The sequence below is a fragment of the Bacillus rossius genome, chromosome 13 (genome assembly GCF_032445375.1).
Source record: "Bacillus rossius redtenbacheri isolate Brsri chromosome 13, Brsri_v3, whole genome shotgun sequence".
In the NCBI taxonomy this organism is placed as follows: Eukaryota; Metazoa; Arthropoda; class Insecta; order Phasmatodea; family Bacillidae; genus Bacillus; species Bacillus rossius.
The window spans coordinates 34127898-34149628 of NC_086340.1; the positions used below are offsets into that span (position 1 = coordinate 34127898).

The 21731-nt window shown below is 36.7% G+C and overlaps 1 protein-coding gene across 1 annotated transcript in view; it reads right to left on the bottom strand.

The window, feature by feature from the left end:
* LOC134538439 (host cell factor 1) overlaps positions 1-13786 on the bottom strand; it is a 246133-nt gene extending 232347 nt beyond the window's left edge. Inside the window, exon 1 of the mRNA XM_063379766.1 lies at positions 13582-13786. Within this exon, the coding sequence (XP_063235836.1) occupies positions 13582-13741 (160 nt within the window). The 5' untranslated portion in view covers positions 13742-13786. The remainder of the gene's footprint in view (positions 1-13581) is intronic.
* Positions 13787-21731: the final 7945 nt, after the last annotated feature.

Here is a 21731-nt window from a genome sequence, read left to right on the forward strand (position 1 = left end):
GAGCCAACATGGCGCGAAGCGATGGACGCGATACGAATAATATTTTTTTTTTACCAACCACTAAATCAGTAAATATTTGTTGTTTCCATTCGCTATGAATTCAAGCATGTAACATGTGTACTGCTTCTTCAATTTGGCCACAGTTAAATGGGAGGCTCTGAATCACTGAAAACTCCTCATCCAAATCAACGATGAATAGAGACCGGAAAAATTCGCGGGTTCAATGACCTCCAGGATAGACTCCAATATCATCTACACACTCGGGCAAATGCCAACTGTTCATTGGCTGCTGACTTGTGTGTCGCCTTAACTGGGTGGCCTGTGATTCGACACTTCTATGAGTGAGGGTCTCTAATTGGTCCTCAGTCCTCCAGATTAACAATAAACCAATGACAGAAGCAGCACTAAGGTATAATTATTTGAATTTTAGCATAACACGAAATGAACCCGCGAATTTTTCAGGTCTCTAACGATGAATCACAGGCATTACAACAAACAGTTATCACAAGTCAAGTAGCCAATGAGCAGGTGACATTTTTCGAGTCCGTAGAGGATTGTTGAGACTATCCTACAGGTTAATGGCAACGCGCTCTTACGCGCATGGTTAATACCCCGCATGAGTAGAGTGTAAAGGCGTAAGCCTGAGACACATCTAGGTCCTCATCTAACCGCGCACACTTAGATTTAACTCAGGATAGGGTGAAAAATATTTACTAATTTTGCAGTCCTAACAGTCACCAACGAATAGCCAGCAAAAATACATAAATAAACTCACGAATATTGTTCGTGAATGAAGGCGAAGCTGATACTTTGGAAACGTTACCAGCAGATATTAAATGATGTTTAACTATTATTTACGTTGCTTACTTCTTAAAACTGCATTCATGTAAACTGATTTTGTGTGAGACTATGTTGAGTGTTTTCTGCTACACTTAGTTTTCTGAAAAAAGTCTATTGTGGCTTAATAAACTTGTTAACATTGATGCCTGCCATAAAAAAAAAATTCAAACGTAATTATACGGATACATGTTGAGTATAGTTTATGAATGGTTCACGCATTGCTGAAAAAAAAAAAAAAAACATGTTTACAATTTTACACATCTTTTTGTTGTCGCGTCCATCGCGTTGTACATACTCAACTCTGAAAAATAAATATATGGTAAAAAAAGCTATAATAAAATAATCTCTTATCTTTCTTTATTCTTTTTTCTAAGCGCTCTAATGGCTTTCGATAGTTTTGTTCTTTTGTGTACTCTTGGTGGAGGTTTCTTCTGCATTTTATTCCTGAATAAATCTTACGCTGCAACAAAAAACATCTAGCTAAATCACTGTGCTAAATAACAACAGAGAATAACCATTCAATTATACGCCGAGCTAAACCAAACACGTTCTCTTATCTACTGAAAATGAGTACGTTGACCTTCATATCAGTTTCCCGCGAAATCCTGTCTCCCCTTCGTAAACAGCAGACAGCTGTGGCAGAGTGGGAACGAGCTGCAAAAAGTTTGGAAAACTGTCGCAAGGTGTCACTACTGTCCAGCGCGCTCCATAATTCCTCGTATCCGAGCTTGCACGCGACTCAAATTTCTACAGCTACGTTTTTACTTTAGGTCCGACTGCAATAAGCTAAAGACTAAAATAAAGTCAATCATTCAGCCGACATATATGTAGGCGTTTGAATTACAAATGAAAACGCGAATGTTATTAAATTCGCAAATGAATATCACGCAATTTCGTAGCAGCTCAGTTATTAAAATTCAAATTGTAAATACGTTAAATTAATAATGATTACAGATAAAATAATGGTCACAGTCATATCTCCCGTGTCTGAAAATTTATCTGCGAAAGTTTTACCACTGAATTCTTTATAGTTTTTTAATAAAGCTTGAATTAAAAAAAATACCGAAAATCAGCAATAACTTAATTAAAATAAAAAAATAAAAAATTAAATTTTACACCAGAATGGTTCAAATATTCTCTAGCAGCTGAATCATTAACAAATATATATTTTTTTTTTATACGATGCTGGTGCACCAATCCCCTTAATTGGTTTACGTATATTACTATATTTTCTAAATCACATAGAAAAGGGTAAAGAGTACATCAGTGAAAATTCAAAAATTTAGTTTAAGTAATACTAGCCATACCAAAAAATCAATATGCAAGATAAGAAATTTGGTAACTGCTCTACATTTCAAATAAAAATGCATTGGTTTCATGAATACTGAAATGTATGCGTATGCTATTATCCTAAGCATGACTATAACTAAAAAAAATTACAGTAATTTAAAACGATGGCAAAGTCTTACATACAATAAGTGCGCGAGTCTTAGTTTATTTTTTAATTGGCTTCTTCGTCAGATGGAAAAGAGTTAAGATTTCATCAAGGTAAAATATATTCTCAAAGTCACTAAACCGGGAGATAGAAAATAAGGTAGGTACTTCATTTAAAATAAAAGTTAAAATAGGCTTACGATAAACAAATTAAAAATAAATCGTAAAAATATTTTTATTTATTAAATATTTTCTATACTTGACAGTTCTTTGTGTATATTTCTTCAAAAATCTTTGGAATTTAATACATGCTTTTCTTAAAGTGGTAGAATATCAGCAATACCCGGAAATTACGTGAACAAAGCCACGGGTTATTAGATACACTTTTATTATAAAATAAAAACAATTATACATTTGTAGTTCACGAATGTGATATTTTGTTGACTGCTTCACAACATTCATTTGCCAGTCTCAAATTTCATCGTACCACTTGTCAGAAATGTCACCAAAAATGAGAGATTGATTTTTTTGACGAATTTCAATTACGAGGAAACCTTTCGCAAGAATTTTTTCTTCGCAGTAGTCACTGGGACACTATTAATTTAAATTCACTAAGATAATAAAATTGTATGTATAATGATTTGTTTTTGTATATTTATATAACTTCCCAACCACTTTGTAATGATTTTCATGTGAATAAAATTTGTAAAGCAAGTGAATTAACTGTGTCATATAATACTTCTGATTAGACGGAAATACAAACTTTTCATCCGTAATATACGATGATAGAAAATTATTTATTATTGCAAAATAATATTCACTGTTCAAATGCAAATTTAAATAGATTATACATACATGTTTCCTGCCTAATTAATGGTTTAACATAATAATTTTTAGTATAAAATCCTTTTTCTCTTGTGTTAAAATGGGTTCCTAAAATGAGGAATTATAAATATATCACTTACTAAGTCCGTGCACAGATTTACACAAAACAGCAATGTAGATAATCTTTTTTGGTATTTTCTGCCCTGAATAACACGAATTCGGTTGAATTCATACCAAAGTGAATTTTTTGAACAACTTAAATTGATGTCATAAATAAATCTTTATTTTATATTAAAAATCCACAAACTGTTTTAAAAATATAATATTTATCACGTCAGATGGAATAATAAACAAAAAATAGCTCTAAATGTTGTCTGTGTTTAAAGAATTGTATTATATTTCATGGAAATAATATTTACCTTTCGGTTATTAAAAGAAAATATATTTGTATTCAAAATACTTGCGCATTGTTTTTACGAGCAAAACTTGTGTATCTAACCTCAAAGCAAGGAATATAAAGAGTGGCAACTGAATGCTATAACAAACACTCTTATTTTCTTAGGATATCCGGGAAATGTGCGTTATTTATAAGCAAATTAACATAGTAAATCGTTAACTTTTCAGATCTATGTTGGCAAAATTGATTTTTTATGGTCATTCGTTACTGGGAATATTCACCATATAACGTTTAAGATTATTTATTTTGAATTACGAAACAACCAAAACATTATGTAAAAATGCTTCATCTTATGTTTAAAAAATTATAAACTGCATAGCCACAAAGTATGACATCATAACATTAGTTTCAGTTACCAGTAACAACACGTGCACGCGTTTGAACAGTCATAGTTGTTTCATAGCTACATACCAAAATCATTCATCGTTGTCAAGATTTATTTCAAATTGTTTTGCCATTTTACTCAATGCGCCACTCCGTTAACACAACATTTTATAAATTCTGAACTACGAATGTCAGTATTTTTTTTTTTTACATTATTACGTTTAAGAAATTTCTGTAGTTTTCTTATAATTAAAACTTAATTTTTTATGTTGGCATCGTTTAGCCGCACATTTTTTTTCGGTGGCCGTACTCCTCCAATTCAGTTGCGCCCGCCCGTATCTAAGCGCTCGGATTTCAACAAAAGGCACTGCCTCTCGATAGAGTGAGACAGAGAATTACGAGCACGACCTTGAAAAAAGCGACGCTACAGCGCTCTGGCGTGGAAGCTGGTAACTACGAGTACCCTCTTGTGGAAAGAAGAGCTGTCTAGCGGCGGAGCTAACAACTACCACAGTTTTGGATCCGGAAATTGGAATAATAAATCCTATACCCTCGCGACTTCTATAAGTTATATATCGTTGGCCTAATTAACAAACCACGTAAAACAAAAAAATCGATTTTGGGGTTTTCATGCCTTTACATTGGTTTATGGTCCCTGTACACCTATGTCAAATATCATATCTCCAAAAAAAATTTTTCATGTTAATAAAAGGGGAAAACAAACCACGTATATTTCAGGAGGGAATTTTGTTATTGCAAACCAAGTAACTCCTAGTGTTGGCAACCTGTTCTTATGAAAAGGTGTGGTGTCTGTGCAGTGCTTGGGTTTTTCTTTGATTTGCACAATTCGTTTAGTGTTTGGAGGCCTAATGATGTATGTTTTTGAAGGTAAGTAGCATAATTGAGATTATTTTAGCATAAATTCACCATGAATGTTAAATTTAAGTTTAAACCTTTAAATAGAATATGTGAGTTACGTGTTTTGTTGACATTACAAAGTTGTAGGTTAATTTGGAGTTTAAATGGAGTTACATGTTTTTAATCATAACAAATTAATTCTTGAAATAAAATGCTTAAAATTGTTATTTAGTGTGTTCAGATTATATCCATGCAATGTATAGTTTCAAATTTATACAAAGGAAAAAAATTATTTTATGTTTAGTTGTATTAAATTCAGTGGAGTTGCAGTGTTTGTTAATTTGTTAGATTTGTTGAAAGAGTTTTTCTTGACATTGCCGAAAGTGGAATCACATTATTGTCGGGCAAGTTCTCAAAAACTCTATTTGGAGTCTTGTTGGATGTCAAAGGCACAATTGTTTCAGGTATATACAGACAACTGTACATTCTACAAAACATTTGAAGATCTGAATTTGTGTTTATACAGACCGAAGAAGGACCAGTGTGATGTATGTAGAGCACACAAGCTGAAACATATTAGTGATGAAGAATACGACGATCATTTCAAAAAGAAAACAGCTTCTAGGCAAGAAAAAGAAAAAGAAAATGAACAGCATGTTTATACAGTGGATCTTCAGTCCCTTTTACTGTCTCCTAAATAAAATTCTTCAGCCCTTTATTACAGGAGGAAACTTTCGGTCCACAACCTTTGTATATATGATCTAAAGACTCACGATGGATTTTGCTACCTGTGGAATGAAACAGAAGGTGAACTTACAGCAAATGAGTTTGCAAGCATCATAAGCCACTTCATTTGATCCCAGTTACCTCTTCTCAACAAAGCAAAGAAAATGGACATTTTCAGTGATGGATGTAACTATCAAAACAGAAGTTCTGTTTTGAGCAATGCCCTGTTATATTTATCCATTAAGTTAAAGATCTGTATCGAAAACAAATATTTGGAAAAAGGACACACTCAAATGGAGTGTTATTCTATGCACACCACCATAGAGCGGTATCTAAGACAGAGAGATATTCATGTGCCAGCTGACTATGTGGAGGTATGAAAAAATGCCAGAAAACATCCAAGACCTTATAACGTGACTTATTTAGAACACTCATTCTTCAAAAAATATACAAAACCAATAATGTACAAGTCTATCCGTCCTGGATTGAAAAAGGGTGACGCCAAAGTTTGCAGTATTTTGTTGATGGGAAAATTTACTACAAATTAAATTTTGAAGATGAATTCAAACCATTACCTGCTTGTGAGGATAACATGAATAACATGGAAGAAGCTTCAAGAAAATCAAGATGAAAAAGGCAGGATCAACAACCATTGGCAAGCCAACCCATCAGCAAAAAACAAGCATTTCTTGAAGCGGATTTTCCAAATTTTTACAACAGTAGACTGAAGATCACTGAAGCAAAATACAACCATCTACAAGAATTTAAAATGACAATACCACGGGACTATCACTCCTTTTATGATAAATTGTCTTTTTAATAAACTGCTTTAATCCATGAAAAGTTACAATAATTATCACCAGAACTAACATTTTGTGGTTTATGTTTGAAATTTTTGTATGTTTTAAGTAAAATATCATTCTAATTTCTCGTATTTCAATTTTTGTCCCTTTATTCTATTTACTACAGTAACCTAATCAGACCACATAACTCCAAATGTAAATTTTGCAAACCACTAATCTTTTTTATACAAACCACATAACTCCTTGACTTACCTTGTCCTAACCTCATAACTCCACTTTAATTATTAAGATTAATAATTACATAACAATTTGGCCTATACATCTCTCAAAATATTTCAATACTATTTTTTAAGCATGTAAATTACTTACTTACATTTCATTATTGAATAAAACTGTTTTTTGTTCCGCCTGTAAAAAGTAGGTAATGTGAGTTATGTGGTTTGTTAATTAGGCCAACGATATATTCAATAGCTATAGTGTGTTCCTGGAGAACAACAGGATATAGTTGCAGTTTGTATCAAGTGAATAATAGGGCATTGATGACCTTCAGGATAATCTCGCGTGGAAAACAGTTTCTGCTATGCTGATAAGAAATAGCATAAAATGGTGACAGACACGTCACTGCACAGACTACCACTTAGCATATGATTGGTAATTTCTCAGAAACCAGTATGAATTTTTAAACACTATTTGTAAGGAGAATAGGGGAACATCAGTAGTGTTCTAGTGTTACAAAATCCCAGTTTTGGAATTTTGTTTTTAATGGGAAAGCTGCTTAACTTGAAATTTACAAAAAACTTTTGGGAATGTGAATCAAACAATATTAGTAGTATGTACTATAAAACACAGTTTTTGGATTTTTTTTATAATATTACAGACAACATTGCTTTTTAGAACAGAAAGAAAAAAATTAGAAAAAATTGTTTTCACACACTACACACGTCCTTAAATTAACTCCAAAGAGATGGTTTCGTAATTCCAACTAGTATGTGAAAAAATTAAATTTTTATACCATACATTAAACCTAATACAGATTTTTTCGCTGCTGTCGCCGCCATTTCTTGTTTACCAGTGATATACCGGAATATATTTTTTCCATATACTTAAGACGTTCCAGAATTAACCCTAAAAGGAAGGTATCTTAATTTCTACTGGTTTGTGAAAAAATAACAGTTTACAACTTACATTACAATACCTATGTAAGGTAAACACACCGGTGATGGACACCCCACCCAGTAATGGACACTTTTGACTTTGAATAAAAAAAATAAGAGGTTGGGTCTATATATCACGTACCTAAAAAATTGAAAATTACAAGTCGACTTTTGTGACACAACCGATATGATTGTTTTCGGAAAGCACCCCATGTTTACTTTTTAATCGCGCCAAATCTGAGTGGCGGTAGAGGAAGTGCAGAAATCTTGCCATTTGTTGTCAAAAGTGATAAGGAGGTAAGTGCTGTTAGACACGTTTTTACTAAGTATTAGATTATGTAGGTAAGATGTCTTGTGTTTATAGTAATATAGATATTCTGTGGCACATAATATATGTTCGTATAATCAAATATTTTTAAAAATGGCCCTGTTATGAGGGGTATCAACTACTCGCATGCGTAACTTCTCATTTCCATATAGTGGACACACATGTCCACTACTGGTGAATTTAATTTTAAATTTAAAACATGTGCAACTTCACTTAAAATTTATGTTTATATAACATTGACAAATTGCTATGACTTCCAGTTTAAAATTCGTAACATTACCAATAGATGACACAGATGTCCACCACTGGTTTTTTTGTGTGTCCACCTTTGGTAAATATTTATATAATTGTATTTTGACAACATAAAAATTTACGTATCTATTTTTCTAAAGGTCTCCCATAATTAGGGCAGAGTATACATACATCTAACACATACTGCTTGGTGTGTAGATCTATTATATACAACAATGTCAAATTTGTATTGAATAATAAAATGCAGATATTAAACATTCTACTTGTTTCTTTGCTTTAGGCCACAATGTCAAAACGGTCCATCCTGCGATATGAACATGCAGCAATGGAAGCTGCTATAAAAGATGTGCAGAATGGTCTGAGCATCAAGAGAGCAGCTACGAACCATGGAGTACCACGAATTACTCTACATAACAAAATCTCGGGGAAAAGCCCAGTTGCAAGGAGAATGGGTCCAGATTCCTGGCTTACATCAGAGGAAGAGGACATTCTTGTTGAGTGGATTGTTTCTGCTGCTAAAGCAGGCTTTCCTGTAACAAAGGATGATCTGTTAAACAGTGTTCAGCTAATTGTGAAAGAACTGAAACGAGAAGTTCCTTTCAAAGATGGTCGCCCTGGAGTTAAATGGTACCTATCTTTTTTGAAGAGGCATCCAACTCTGTCTTTGCGAATCCCACAGAATTTGACTGCTAGTCGAGCTAGTATTACTGCTGATCACATCAAGTCTTGGTTCAAAGAGGTTGGAGATTGCATCACAGAGCATGATTTACAGGCAGTGATGTTGGACCCCAGCAGAATATTCAATTCTGATGAAACAGCATTCTTTTTGAACCCTAAAGGAAACAAAGTTTTGGCACAAAAGGGTGACAAGAGTATCTACCAGCAGGTGAACACAGATGAAAAAGAATGCCTGACTGTCATGATAACAGGAAATGCTGCAGGAGCTTTATGTCCTCTCTTGTTGGTTTTTAAATATGAAAGACTTCCTCAAGACCTTGTCATAGCAACACCTGACGATTGGGCCGTTGGAAAATCTCCCAATGGCTGGATGACTGGGGAGATTTTCTACGAGTTCATCTCCAACATATTCCACCCGTGGCTAATAGAGCACAAAATTCCGTTGCCAGTTGTTCTGTTCATCGATGGCCACTGTTCCCATCTGACACTTCATACATGTAAATTCTGTGCAGCTAATGGAATTGTGTGTGTTGCACTGCTGCCCAACTCCACCCACGTTCTCCAACCAATGGACATTGGTGTCTTCAAGCAACTGAATGGTGGCTGGAAGAAGACTCAACACGAGTGGAGGCTGGAAAGAGTGGCTAACAATGAAGATCCAACACTAAGAAGGAAAGTTTTTCCGAAGCTGCTGGAAAAAAGTATCCACGATTGCATCAAGCCTGAACATCTCACCCATGCTTTCCGCAAAAGTGACCTACATCCATGGAATCATTCTGCAATCGACACCACCAAGCTGATGGAAATATCTGCTAGTAGGTCTAAACCAGCAGCAAACTCGGCTAGTTCTGAGAGGGCTTCACATGGCTGTCCGACAAAATGCACATCCCAGCTATTGGAAAATTTCTTAGGGGCTGAGAAGGTACACAAGTTTCAGGAATCTGGCAATATTTGGCTGGGGGACACACAACAGGCTGACCTGTTCAAGTTTTGAAGTAAGTGAACGACCTCAAGGCGAAAGAAACTGAGCATCACACAACTTTAGATACTCCACCCCTCGATGATCATGCTGCAGAAAGCATTCATGCACTACCATCATCTTCAGCTCCACCTGAAGAAAAACTTTTCGAAAGCATAGAGACACTAGTGTTGTCACCTAAAGCGCAACCCCAAGTAGACAATGTAGTAGAAGACACTCAGACTATTTCATTGTCACCTGCAGTGCAACCCCAAGTAGACAATGTCTTAGAAGAGTCCCAGACTACTTCATCATCACCTGCAGCTGAAAATGTTGCAACACTCGATGTTGAAGCTGATTCGGCACTTTCGCAATCACTATCTTCTTCAACAAATGTGACATGTGATGCAACAAATGAAAGGGTTTCTGAGGCAGCACTAACACCTGCGGTACAGATACCAGGTACTTCATCTTCCCCTGAACCTTCTGATTCAGGAACATGCAACATATCTGGAACTTCACGTGCTGTGACTCTTAGTGGAAAAGTAATTCCATCTCCATTTAAACGTGCATTATTCTGGCCATCTGACAACATGCCGAAAACTAAGAAAAGAGCTACAAGGGAAAAGATTCCATCAGTGACGACGTCTCGGAAGTGGCAGGTATATTACGAAAACAAGGCAAATTTGTAGAGGGAACTTCAGCAGAAAAAGGAAGAGAGAATTGCAGAAAGGAATAGGAAGAAATTGGAAAAGAAGCCACTAATGCCTACTGGCAAAACTATCAGCAATGAAGACGATACATCATCTTCCGAAGATGATCGGGATCTCGTTCTGCTAGATTCGTCGGACGCTATGAGTGAAGTGTCTGAAGAAGAACTCATATTGCAAGAGCCAAATGAGAGAAATGTACAACCAGGAGCCTTTGTGCTTGTAACTTTTATGGGAGGAAAATGGTTGGCTACAAAGTACAGATATGTATGCATAATACAAACATTAGAAGGTGCCGATATCCAAGTAATGGGGATGAGAGCAGTTGGTCCATCCAAGAAAATTTTTGCACCTAAGGACAATGACATTTCGTATGTTCACGTTACTCAAATTGTGGGCATTTTGCCAAACCCAAACTTTGAACTTCATGGAGGCAGGATGAAATACGCCTTCAGTGGACCTGTAGATGTGTTTGAAATGTAATTTAAAAGCTGCAGTGTTTGTGTTTTTTTTATTGTCTTGCTGTTCGTCTTGTAAATCTCATACCCCAGGTAAAATTACCTAAACTTTGAAGACAGTTTGCATTTTTATCTTTTTATTTTTGTGTAGAATGTTGCTTAAGTTCAAGTTTTGTCTTATACAATTAAGTTAAGTTCATTTTATGCTCAAAAATTTAATAATTAAATTTAATCCCAATAAGTTAAATTACTGTATCAGTCTCTATTTCTTTATTTATGTAAATATAAAATTAGTTTTGCAAATGTTTCTGCACATTTCAATGTGTGTCCACCACTGGTTAAATGTTGTGTCCACTACTAGGAAAACGTATAATTTTGCATGTCCACTACTGGTATGAGAACACTATTATTTTTAAAAATTATTATATTAATAACTATGCTATGTTCATTGTTAATCCACGTTTCTAGATAACAAAGAAGGATTGGAGAATTGGCCAATGCATACATTAATATCATTTAACCACTTTTGTGCTTTCAGGAATTTTTTTAGCAGATTTTTTAAAAAATAATTTCTTAAGGGTGTCCACTACCGGTTCTTTTACCTTATTCATGCAATCGCTGACACTCATTGTTCACCCATGTGGGTTTTTAAATTTTTTTGGAGAACTTTAATCCACGTGGTGGTGTTGTAATAATGAAAGTTGTTTAAATAATGACTATATTGCAATTGTAAGGAATTAATGCTTATATTTCCTGTTTGTTGTTTTATTAACATAAGTAGGTAGGCCTAATTGTATTACGAAATGTTTGTTTTGTTCCATTGCATTTAAAGTACGTACTATTTTGAGTCACATTGCAAATGACGAGTCTCATGGGAGGGAAACATTTAATTAGAATTGTTAATGTCGTTTTCTTTTCTGTAAGGAATACGTGCTGTGCACTGAAGCAGCTGACACATTGAATTTTGCAGTCTTTCCAAGGAATTCTTTGATTACAGCCATCTTATATTCTGTGTTTGATATGGCTGGTGTTTCATGTATCACAGTTTATCCCTGTATCTTGAAGGCTTGATCTTGATGGTATGATCCTGTGGTACATGATGCTTGTTTAGTTCAGTATGTTGTAAGATCCTGCACATGAAAGAAATTGTGAAATAAGAAAGAATTATGATTATATGTTTAAAAAAAAAATCTTTTTATTTGACTTACGATCATAATTCATTAATAAATGAGCATTTTTTTTACGACAGGATCTTACGGCAAACTGAATTGAAACAGCAAGCATAATGTACCATAGGATAAAGCTACCAAAACAGCAAGCATCATGTAACACAGGATCAAGCCAATAGGATAATGCCATCAGGATCTTTTAACATACTGAAATAAAACAGCAAGCATCATGTACCACAGGATCATGCCAATAGGATCATGCCATCAGGATCAAACCTTCAGGATCCATGGATAAACTTCAATATATGCAACAAAAGAATTAGCATATTTTTTATCCTTCATAGTTGACTCAGTTGTGCTAAACATATACACAATCGCAGAGAAACAATGAATGGCAGTGGCAGTGTAAAAACACATGTATGGTCATGTAAGCTTTAAAATGTTATTTTTCACAAACCTGTACGAATTAAGAACCCATCCCTTAAAGGTAGATTTGGGGACATGTGTAGTGTGTGAAAGCCATATTCTCAGATTTTTTTCTTTACATTCTAAAAAGCAGCTATGTCAGAGTATTAACTTTTTTTTAGCCAAAATTTTTAATTCACCTATGCAAATCTTTTTGAGTAACAGGTTATTACTTACTTTAGCCAGTTATTAAAATATTTTCTTTTACCGAAAATTATTTTCCCCCTACACTGTCAAAAAAAATTATAATAGAATCTGGAATTTAAACATATTTTTTAGAGATAATCGTAATTGTTTAAAACTATAAACAAAAATAATTTTTTTAATTTCGGGAAACGTCTCTGCTGTTTAAGTTACTGTTTTCAATATAATGACGTGTAAAAAAAACATAATTAACAGGTACAATCAACAATCCTCCGCCATGTACATACGAAATTCAAGAAACTTTAGCAGGAAGCCCGGAACACGCTTCCAACTTAACTTATAACGCGACCCGTATGCTGTAAAACGTGAACCTTTCCAACGGCAAACTTCTACAGGCTTGCTATAGTTTATTTTAACTCAAATTATCAGATAGGTAACAACACTTTTAGTGAAAGTATGTCAAGTTATATTCTGTTTATTCGAAACAATAACACGACTGATGCAAACAAAGCATGTGTCCTTAGTTAACAACATAAACAATCTCCCTATCAGCCAAAAAAAAAAAGCATATAGCGTTCGCGGTAAGAAAACAAAATGTGAGGCATGAACGGTAAGTCTCCAAAACATTATTAGATAAGACATTCTCGGTTCTATAATCAATTACCGAAATCATAATAATAGTAGACTGAAGTAATAACACCATGCTACGACAGCTAATATAAAAATATGTTGATAGTAAACGGAACCATGTTTCCGTACTTGGGGGACGCCATGTTGATTTACAGCTATATACCGCCAAATCAGTGAATTATGATGTCAGTATAATAAAATATAATGCATTAAAATTATGAGAAAATGGTTACCATAAACGATTAATATGCAGAGTGAGATGCTTAATCATATAATATTGTTTTCAATAACAAATAACTCTAAATACACTCATTAAAATAACTGTGGCCATCTTATAGCGATGCCAAACAAAACGCACAAGTGAATACCTGTGTTGTAAACATGTAGCTCGTCCACGATGCCTTCATTTCCACCGCCGAAAACTACCATTAAATCTTTAATTGCGACAGCCCGATGTCCATGCCTAGGTCTGGGCTGTGGACCTGTCGGATTATTTATTCTCTGCCACTTAAGCACGGGAAGCGCCATAGCTCATCTTTGAAATGGCGACTACTGGTTACCCAAGCTTCTCCCTGGCAACAAATATGGTGGTATGTATGAAAAATTCTTACGTCTGGATAGATTATAAATTTAAATTTTATCAATTAAAGAGCTATTAAAATGCTTTATTTACTATAAAAAAATTAAATATATTAATTTGTCAAGGTTGAGAAAATATTATTTAAATTTCTTTATCAGTTAATAACAAAAATACCTTTTTATTTGTGTAACCAGTCCATAATTTCTCTTACCTACTCCCATTCCCTCGCACCGAGCTGTTAATCGTAACATGTAAGAAAACGACAATTTTATTCACTAGCGTAGGTTGCAGTATTCAGTAATCCGTTAGCAGTAACAAAAAACTATAAAGATCAAAATAAAAACTTTGTTATAGCTGTAAAGTATACTTCTTTACTAACCCTTTTCGGTATTCTTGTATTGTTAAAAAAATGATTTAAATGAAATCTAGAAATTAAATAATTATTTTTTCTATTTTGTTTTTTTTCCTAGTTTTTACCATTTCAAGGTGATATGGGGATATGCTTGATAACATTTTTGTCGAAAACTTAATACCATTAATAATTTATTGAACAGAATATTTTTTTCACAATTTCGGAGGATAAAGCCCTCTAACCCCTTCCCACTTTTCATGTAACCGCCAATGCTAAACACTTTACCCCTGAACAATCTCTAAAGGCCCTGTCACACTGTCAAATATATTGTATCCAATAAATTGGACAACAAAATTTGAAGGGTGATTTTGGATGAAATACGTCTTCAAATATATTGTATTCAATATTATTTGACGAGCAATGTAAAATATATTTGAAGTCATTTCACACTATCAATTTTCTTTGAGTGAGCTCGTTTTACCAAACATTCTGTAGAGAACTGTAAATGACAGTATTTAGAATCAAAAACAAATTTTGGGTCAAGGAACGCGGGCTCTTTTAAGTAGGTTATATTATTCCAATTTAGGTATATTGTGATCATACACAGTTTAAAATTTACGTTTTCCAGGTGTTTGCAATGCCTGCATTAAGAGCATCAAAGTGTTTCAAAAGCTGTAGCTGTAATTGCAATTGTAGCAAGTCTCAGTAAACTAGAAGAGAAATCTAAGAAAAGGAAACGCAGATGGTGGACGAGACAGTGGATACTTTCCCGGCAAACAAATGGTGTTTTACCCCTTTTTGTCATGAACTTCGATACGAAGATGCCGATTCATTTCCGAACTATTTAATGGATTCTGAAAGTTTTGATCTTCTTCATTCAATTGTGGAGTCTCGCATTGCAAAGAAGGATACTCATTTGTGCCAGTCTATACCAGCAAAGCAGAGGCTGGCAGTTACATTAAGATTTTTGGCGACAGGGGAATCATTTAAGTCCCTTATGTTCTCTACAAGTATTCCACACAACACCATCTCAAAATTTTTACCTGAAATTTGTAGTGCAATTTATAGTGCTCTTCAAAAACAATATTTAAAGGTATGTTTAGTAAGAATAAAACATATAATTAAATGTAAATCTGCAAGTAGGCATATCCCTTATTCCCGCTTATTTTCTCACCCAACTAGCTGCTGTTGTATGGACACTTTCACTTGTATTTCATCAAAATTGTTCCTATACTTTAAAGTGAATGTGTTAATTTTTGCTGTGTTTAGAAATTGGCAATTTTGTTTTATTTTGAATTAAGTGTATTTACTGTTACAAACCTCAACCTGAGCCTTTAAGCTAACTTCACCTCAGTCACATTATCTCTTTAAAATAATTTTTTAACGAGATATTAGACCAGGTATGCTTGTTTCGTACAGCCTGGGAAGTATAGGCTTACTGACAAGGATCTGCTACACAAATATTTACATTCACGAAAAATGGTATTACTTTCAAAACTTAAATAATAATAATTGAACACGTAGGCAGAATTTATTCTCAGGAAATTATGAGTCTATATTCCAGAAAATTCCAGACAATACTTACAGAGTAGCAGCTATTGTGAAATAAGGAGAACAATGACTTATAAGAAAGATTGATTGGGTCAGCCAAAATAATTTTAGTTACATTAAGTCTCTGAATTGAAATATTTTAAAATTTATTTTAGGTGTTATTAATTTGGATTTGTAGGTAAAAGTTCCCAAATGCATATCCTAGTTTTGATACCTCATTCCTGATGGCACATTTTGTACGCAATGCTTGCTGATTTAATTTAGTGTATCAACAATACCTGAACATAAGCAAAACTGGTATAGCAATCAAATAATGATCGTAAGTTGAATAGAAGATGTTTTCTGGTTTAAGGACCATAATATTCCAAAACTACAGTAACTTCTTTTAGTCAAATATATTAACCTGCACTTCCGTACATACAGATTCAATTGGAGGAAAATATACAATAACAATTACATATTCCAGCAGGAAATAAAATAGTATTAATTCAATTACTGCATTTATTTCCCATTCGCCATTGCTGATATTTAAACTATTACACTTCGGAAACGGAAACAAAAGCGGCCGCTTTATTATAGATAACTCTGATTGGCTGATCCCATCCAACATCCAACATATTTTAGAACCAGTCCTATACGTAAAATATTTGAAGGAAGCACTAGACATTCAATCTCTCAAAGAAACATGGCTGCGATAGTGACGTTTAACGTGACGTCACAACCCTCAAAGATATTGGATCCAACATATTGGAAGGTGTTGGAAGCTAAAATTTGACAGTGTGACAGGGCCTTAACAGAAGAGGAAAAAAGACAAAAAATAGGTTTAAATGTAATAATATTTTAGTTATGTAGAATCCAAATATTGGCATAACTCATAATGAGTTGATGGTAAAAAAGTAGGGGAGGATGGGGTATAGGCAAACATTTAAGCTTTGACGGGAACTTACATCACTAATTTAAAACAAATAATAAATTAAACATGTTTCAGTGCAACTACAATAACACTCCTTTAAATCAATACAGTTATAGTGTTTCCCAACTTGTCAATTTCACATAAAACAAAATTTAATGACTTGGCTACACTGTTCGGCATTACCTCGGTTAGCGTGGTTATCCCGAACATTGTGTTTCCAATCACTTGATATGAAAACATATAACATCAAAATTAAACCATTTTACCCTTTCCTTAAATTTTTTTTATAAAACACTATAATAGCAGTAAATATGCACTAACAAATAAAAACAAGTAAGGTTTTCAACGTACAAAAATATTTAAATTTATAACGTAGGTTACCCCAAGTTCGCCACCTTAAGAAACTTTTATTTTTAAAATGTTGAAATAATTTTTTGTCAAACTATGTACCTAAGTATATTTTAATGCCTTGAGCATGCCATAAGACCAATAAAAGACAAGAGGGCGGGGGGGGCATTTCCCCCTCTTACCCGCAACATCTTTAGGACTACAAAATAGGAGGACAAGAGCCCTTAAAAAGGCTTGTAAACCTCCCCCCCTCCCCCTCTGCAAGTTGAGGGATTACCCAATGATGAACAATTGGTGATGTAAGTATTTTATTGTAAAGTAAATATATCAAGGCACCATAAAATGGATGTGAAGCCAAAGAATATTCTATGCGCACTTGTATACAAATTTAAAATTGAGTGTCTGAAAATGGCAAAATTAGGGCACATATGTACCCTAAGTTCGCTACATGGTAAATAAAATATAAAACATACAAACTGAACAACTACTTCCAGTACATAAACATTCTACATTCTGTTACTTAAACATTCCACTATACTTCACATGTAAGACACAAATATTTGTTTGTAATGTTTGGTCTTCATGAACAAACCGCTTGCACAAACTGCAAACCCTCATGTCTATCACTCTATCTTCTTTGCACAAAAAGTAGTACCAAATTTCTTGATGTTGTGATTTCTTAGTTACAGAATATCTTCGAGGTGAAGTGTACGGTTTTGTTGGATGTTCTTTGGACCCAACAGCTTTGGACTTCTTGGAAGGATTCTTCTTGTTGTGTGCTGATGGTGATGCTGAGAGATATACATTTTTAGAGCTGTAGGGAATGGATTCATTATTTGAGTTAACAAACAAAGATTTTTTCACTTCTACTGCTCGACTATTAATTGCTGGACAGTTTCTTTTGGCTGTTTGGACATTTCTGACAGGTGTACTAAGGATTTCTGTGAATAAAACATTCGATTACTGGTTCCGAGCAACATTGTCTTCATCCAAGTTATCACTGTCCCATGCACTGCTATTGTCTGTTTCTTCAGATTCATTGTGTGGTTCATCCTCGTGGTGGTTCTGTATGGCTTCCTGATGTTGGGCTGTCTCAGGAAAAGGAGGCAAGGTTACTCTTTATACTTTGGTGGTGTAACTTTGTGCAAATGCTTGTTCCGGAATTATGTTTGGATTAAATGGGAAAATTCCACAAGCTTTAAATCCAGCTTTCATATTTTTTGGAATTGTAGACTTCTCCCATACTGGTGAAAACACATAACCAAAGTGCTGCTTGTTGAATACATGATCCTCATATGTTGTCCAGATGTTCATAAGTTCCTAATCCTAATAAGCTTCAAATGGGCCAAAAACTGATTCGTCCATCGGCTGGAGCTCGTGGGTAGTGTTACTAGGTAAACATAACAGTGAAACGCCCACATTAACAGCTGCCTCGAGTATGGAATAATCTAGGTGGCATTTGACTCCATCAATAATTAGAAGGCATGGTCCTGCAGACTTGTAACGGCTGAAGTGATGCAGCAAGTTCACAAATGTTTCAGATGTCATTGAACTTTCTGCTGTCATTTCTACTACACTTCCAGCTGGCAAGTTGTCAACCCACTCTGGCTTCAAATGTTGTCCCTTGAATAGGATCATAGGCGGTATAACATTGCCCACTGCATTGCTACATGACACAACAGTTACCTTTTCACCATGTTCTTTACCACGGAAATGTACTCTCCGAGAACCTATCTTGGCAAGCACGAAAGGTTGTCGATGTAAACTGGGACGACAACCTTTCTCATTTCCATTGTAAATTCGTTCAGGAATGTGTGCAATATCAAGCTTTGTCATTATATCCCTCAGTGTTCGGAAGTAAATAATTCACTATGAACTGATTTACTTTTTGTGCCCGAACCTCATTACGATGTTGGTCCTTCCTTCTAGCGATTTCAGGATGTCTCTAGAGAAAAAACTTTAAGCCATTTCCTGCCAGCGTACCCTTTTATGACATTGAATTGCTGCTTTATCCCATTTTTTTCGCAAAAGGTGTAAACACATTTTCTTAAGACTTTAGCATTCAAAGGAAAGCCCACATCTGCTTAGTGTGTTATTCTAACAACCAATTGTGTTTCTGGCTCACCTGTCAGGACTGGAGGGCGTCCATTTTTTTTGTTCCAAACTTGAGATTTTACATAACATCCTAATGTTCGGCATAGTATGCCATATCGTTTACTTGCTCCCAATATACATACTGATCTCCTTGCTTTTGATCATGGCCAAAGTCTTGTCCGAATTCTCCTCGGACCATTTGCAATATTTTCCATGCAGAGTAGGTACTTTTATCCATGGCCTGAAACAATGTTTTAAATAGGTACCAGCAATAAATAATTAAGTTGACGTGTCCCAACCAGAGACCGTAGGTGATGGAGGGTTTTAAGGTGGGGGTGAAAACCCCCGAGGTGTAGCGGGTTCAGGCGCTACCGAAGAGTTCCTGCAGGCGGGCAGCGAGTCTGGCCGAGATGGGCTGCGGCCGAGGGTCCTGGGGCTGGCTGCCCTCCTCGTAGGGCCTGGGTGGCCGCCGGTCCGGAAGGGGGGGAATGTTGATGAGGAGGAGGGGGGCCGGACTTGATGGGGGATATCAGCTGGGGAGGGAGGGAAGAGGGGCGCTGTAGGGGGTAGGCGTTCTGGGGAATAGGGGACAGATGGAAAGTTGAAGGAATGGAGGGGACTGTAGATCGAACTAGGTGCCACTGGGCCTGAAGAGAAGTAGCCCAGATGATATTCCTGCCCTGGCTTCACCTTCTGGTCTGGCTGGTGATTGCCCTGCCTGGAATGTCGTCTGCCTGCCCTCTTGCTTGGCATGAGCGAAGATAGGAGAGAAGGGGGGGAAACAGGAGGTTAGAGCGATATCCCCGAAGGGCCGCTCCAAGGGGGGGAGGGAGTCTAGAGCGTCATCCCAAAGGCCGCTCCAGGGGAGGAAAGATGCTAGAGCGTATACCCCAAAGGCCGCTCCAGCAAAGGATTCCAGAGTGTAATCCCGAAGGCCACTCCGGAGGAATAGGAGAGAGAGAGAGAAGGGAGAGGAGAGGAGAGCAGTAAGTAAAAACAAACACTAGTTCAATATTACTGCTATATTTCCCCAGATTTCTCTGGGGTAAGGATCTCTCGCTAGGCACATTTCGACCTAGCTTAAATACAGCTCCTTCAGACATTGGTCACTGACAAAGCGACAATCTTTCCCCAATACAGAAAAACAGACCATCCTGTGCCCTCCCCAGTAATTCACACACTAGGATATTATTTACTTATAACATATATAGCACTGACACACATTTTATATGATCCAGTCATTAATAAATCCATATGCACTGCTATAACCGTTCAAAAGATGCGTGCTGCCAACTATGATATGTTCGCGGCACCACTCGTAGCCTATATCCCATGGCTGGTGTAGAGAAACTTGTTGGGATACGGCTTTCTTGGCGAAGCGGCCATGTTGGTTGCAGAGAGAGGAGGCCGAGGGCAAATATAGGACACAACAATTCGCCCCCTCCCTCTGTGGCCTCGGCCTGGATCGTTGCACCTGCCAGAGGTCAGTACGCTGGGCTTCAGTCCCAGGGCTGACCTCCCTACACTGGCCACTGCACTATGCGGTGTCTAGTCAGTAGCGGGCCGGTCTGACCAGCCGGTCCCGTGGTCTGAGGATTCTGGAGGCACAATCTTGTCCCGGTGAGGAGGGACTAGCAGGTTCCTGGGGTTGCGGGGTATTGTTGACAGATCTGTTTTCTGTCTCCATGGCAGCAGGTGAATCTTGTTCTGGGGAATCCATAGTCCTCGGTCTTGAAAGGACTCTCTATTCCAGTTGCATCCTGCTTTTATGGAGGCGTCGCTCAACGGCTGTCTCCACGACTGCATGGTTGATCTCCCCTTTGGGGTTCCTCCTTTCTGGCACCACTGAAAATCACTGCCTGAGTTATTTTGGCTTAGCTTGGTTGTGGCAGAGCGAAGGGAAAGAGTTTCTTGGGGTCGCTGGTCTCCTTGCGTCAACACAACCATAGGTTGGTCTCTGTGTTGTTCAGTGCAGATTCCAGGATTAGGGTTAACACCACTTTGATTAGGGGTGTTCCGGTCACCCATTCCTTTGGTGCCCCAGTTAAGAGTTCGGCGGGACGTTCGTCCGAAGTGTATAGTTTTATCTTTGAAGTCCAATGTCGCCTGCTGCTGGGTGAGCCAATCTTGGCCCAACATGAGTTCTTCTCGAAGGTCCTTCGCGACCAGACATGGGATCTCCATCTCCACATCGGCTATGCAGCATTGTACCACAGCATTGCCCAGTAAGGTCATGGTGGATCCCTGGGTGGCAAGCTGGGCCATTTGGGGTTGGGACTTAATAGGGGTCCCTGTTCTCTGCACAATACTCTCGTGCACAAAATTAGTGGTGGCGGCTGAGTCGATAAGAGCCTGAATGGGCTGTGAGTCCAGTTGCACCTTGACTCTTGGCAGTTCTTGTTGTGGGTGGTGCTGTATGCACATAAGACTCGGGGTCGGTCTACTTTCGAGCCGAGCTTGGGAGTTGAGGTTTTCTACCTTCGGTGTAGGGGTAGGGCTCATTGGCACCACTCTTTCCCTCCAGGGGTCTACTGTGTTGAGGCTGTTCCTTTCAGACTGTTGGCAGCGGAGCACTGGGCAGTCTTGATTAAAGTGCTGTTCAGGACAGTGCCAACACTTAGGCAATCTTTTGTTGGGGGTAGCATATTCCTGTACCGGGGTTGGTGGTGACCACGGTTTG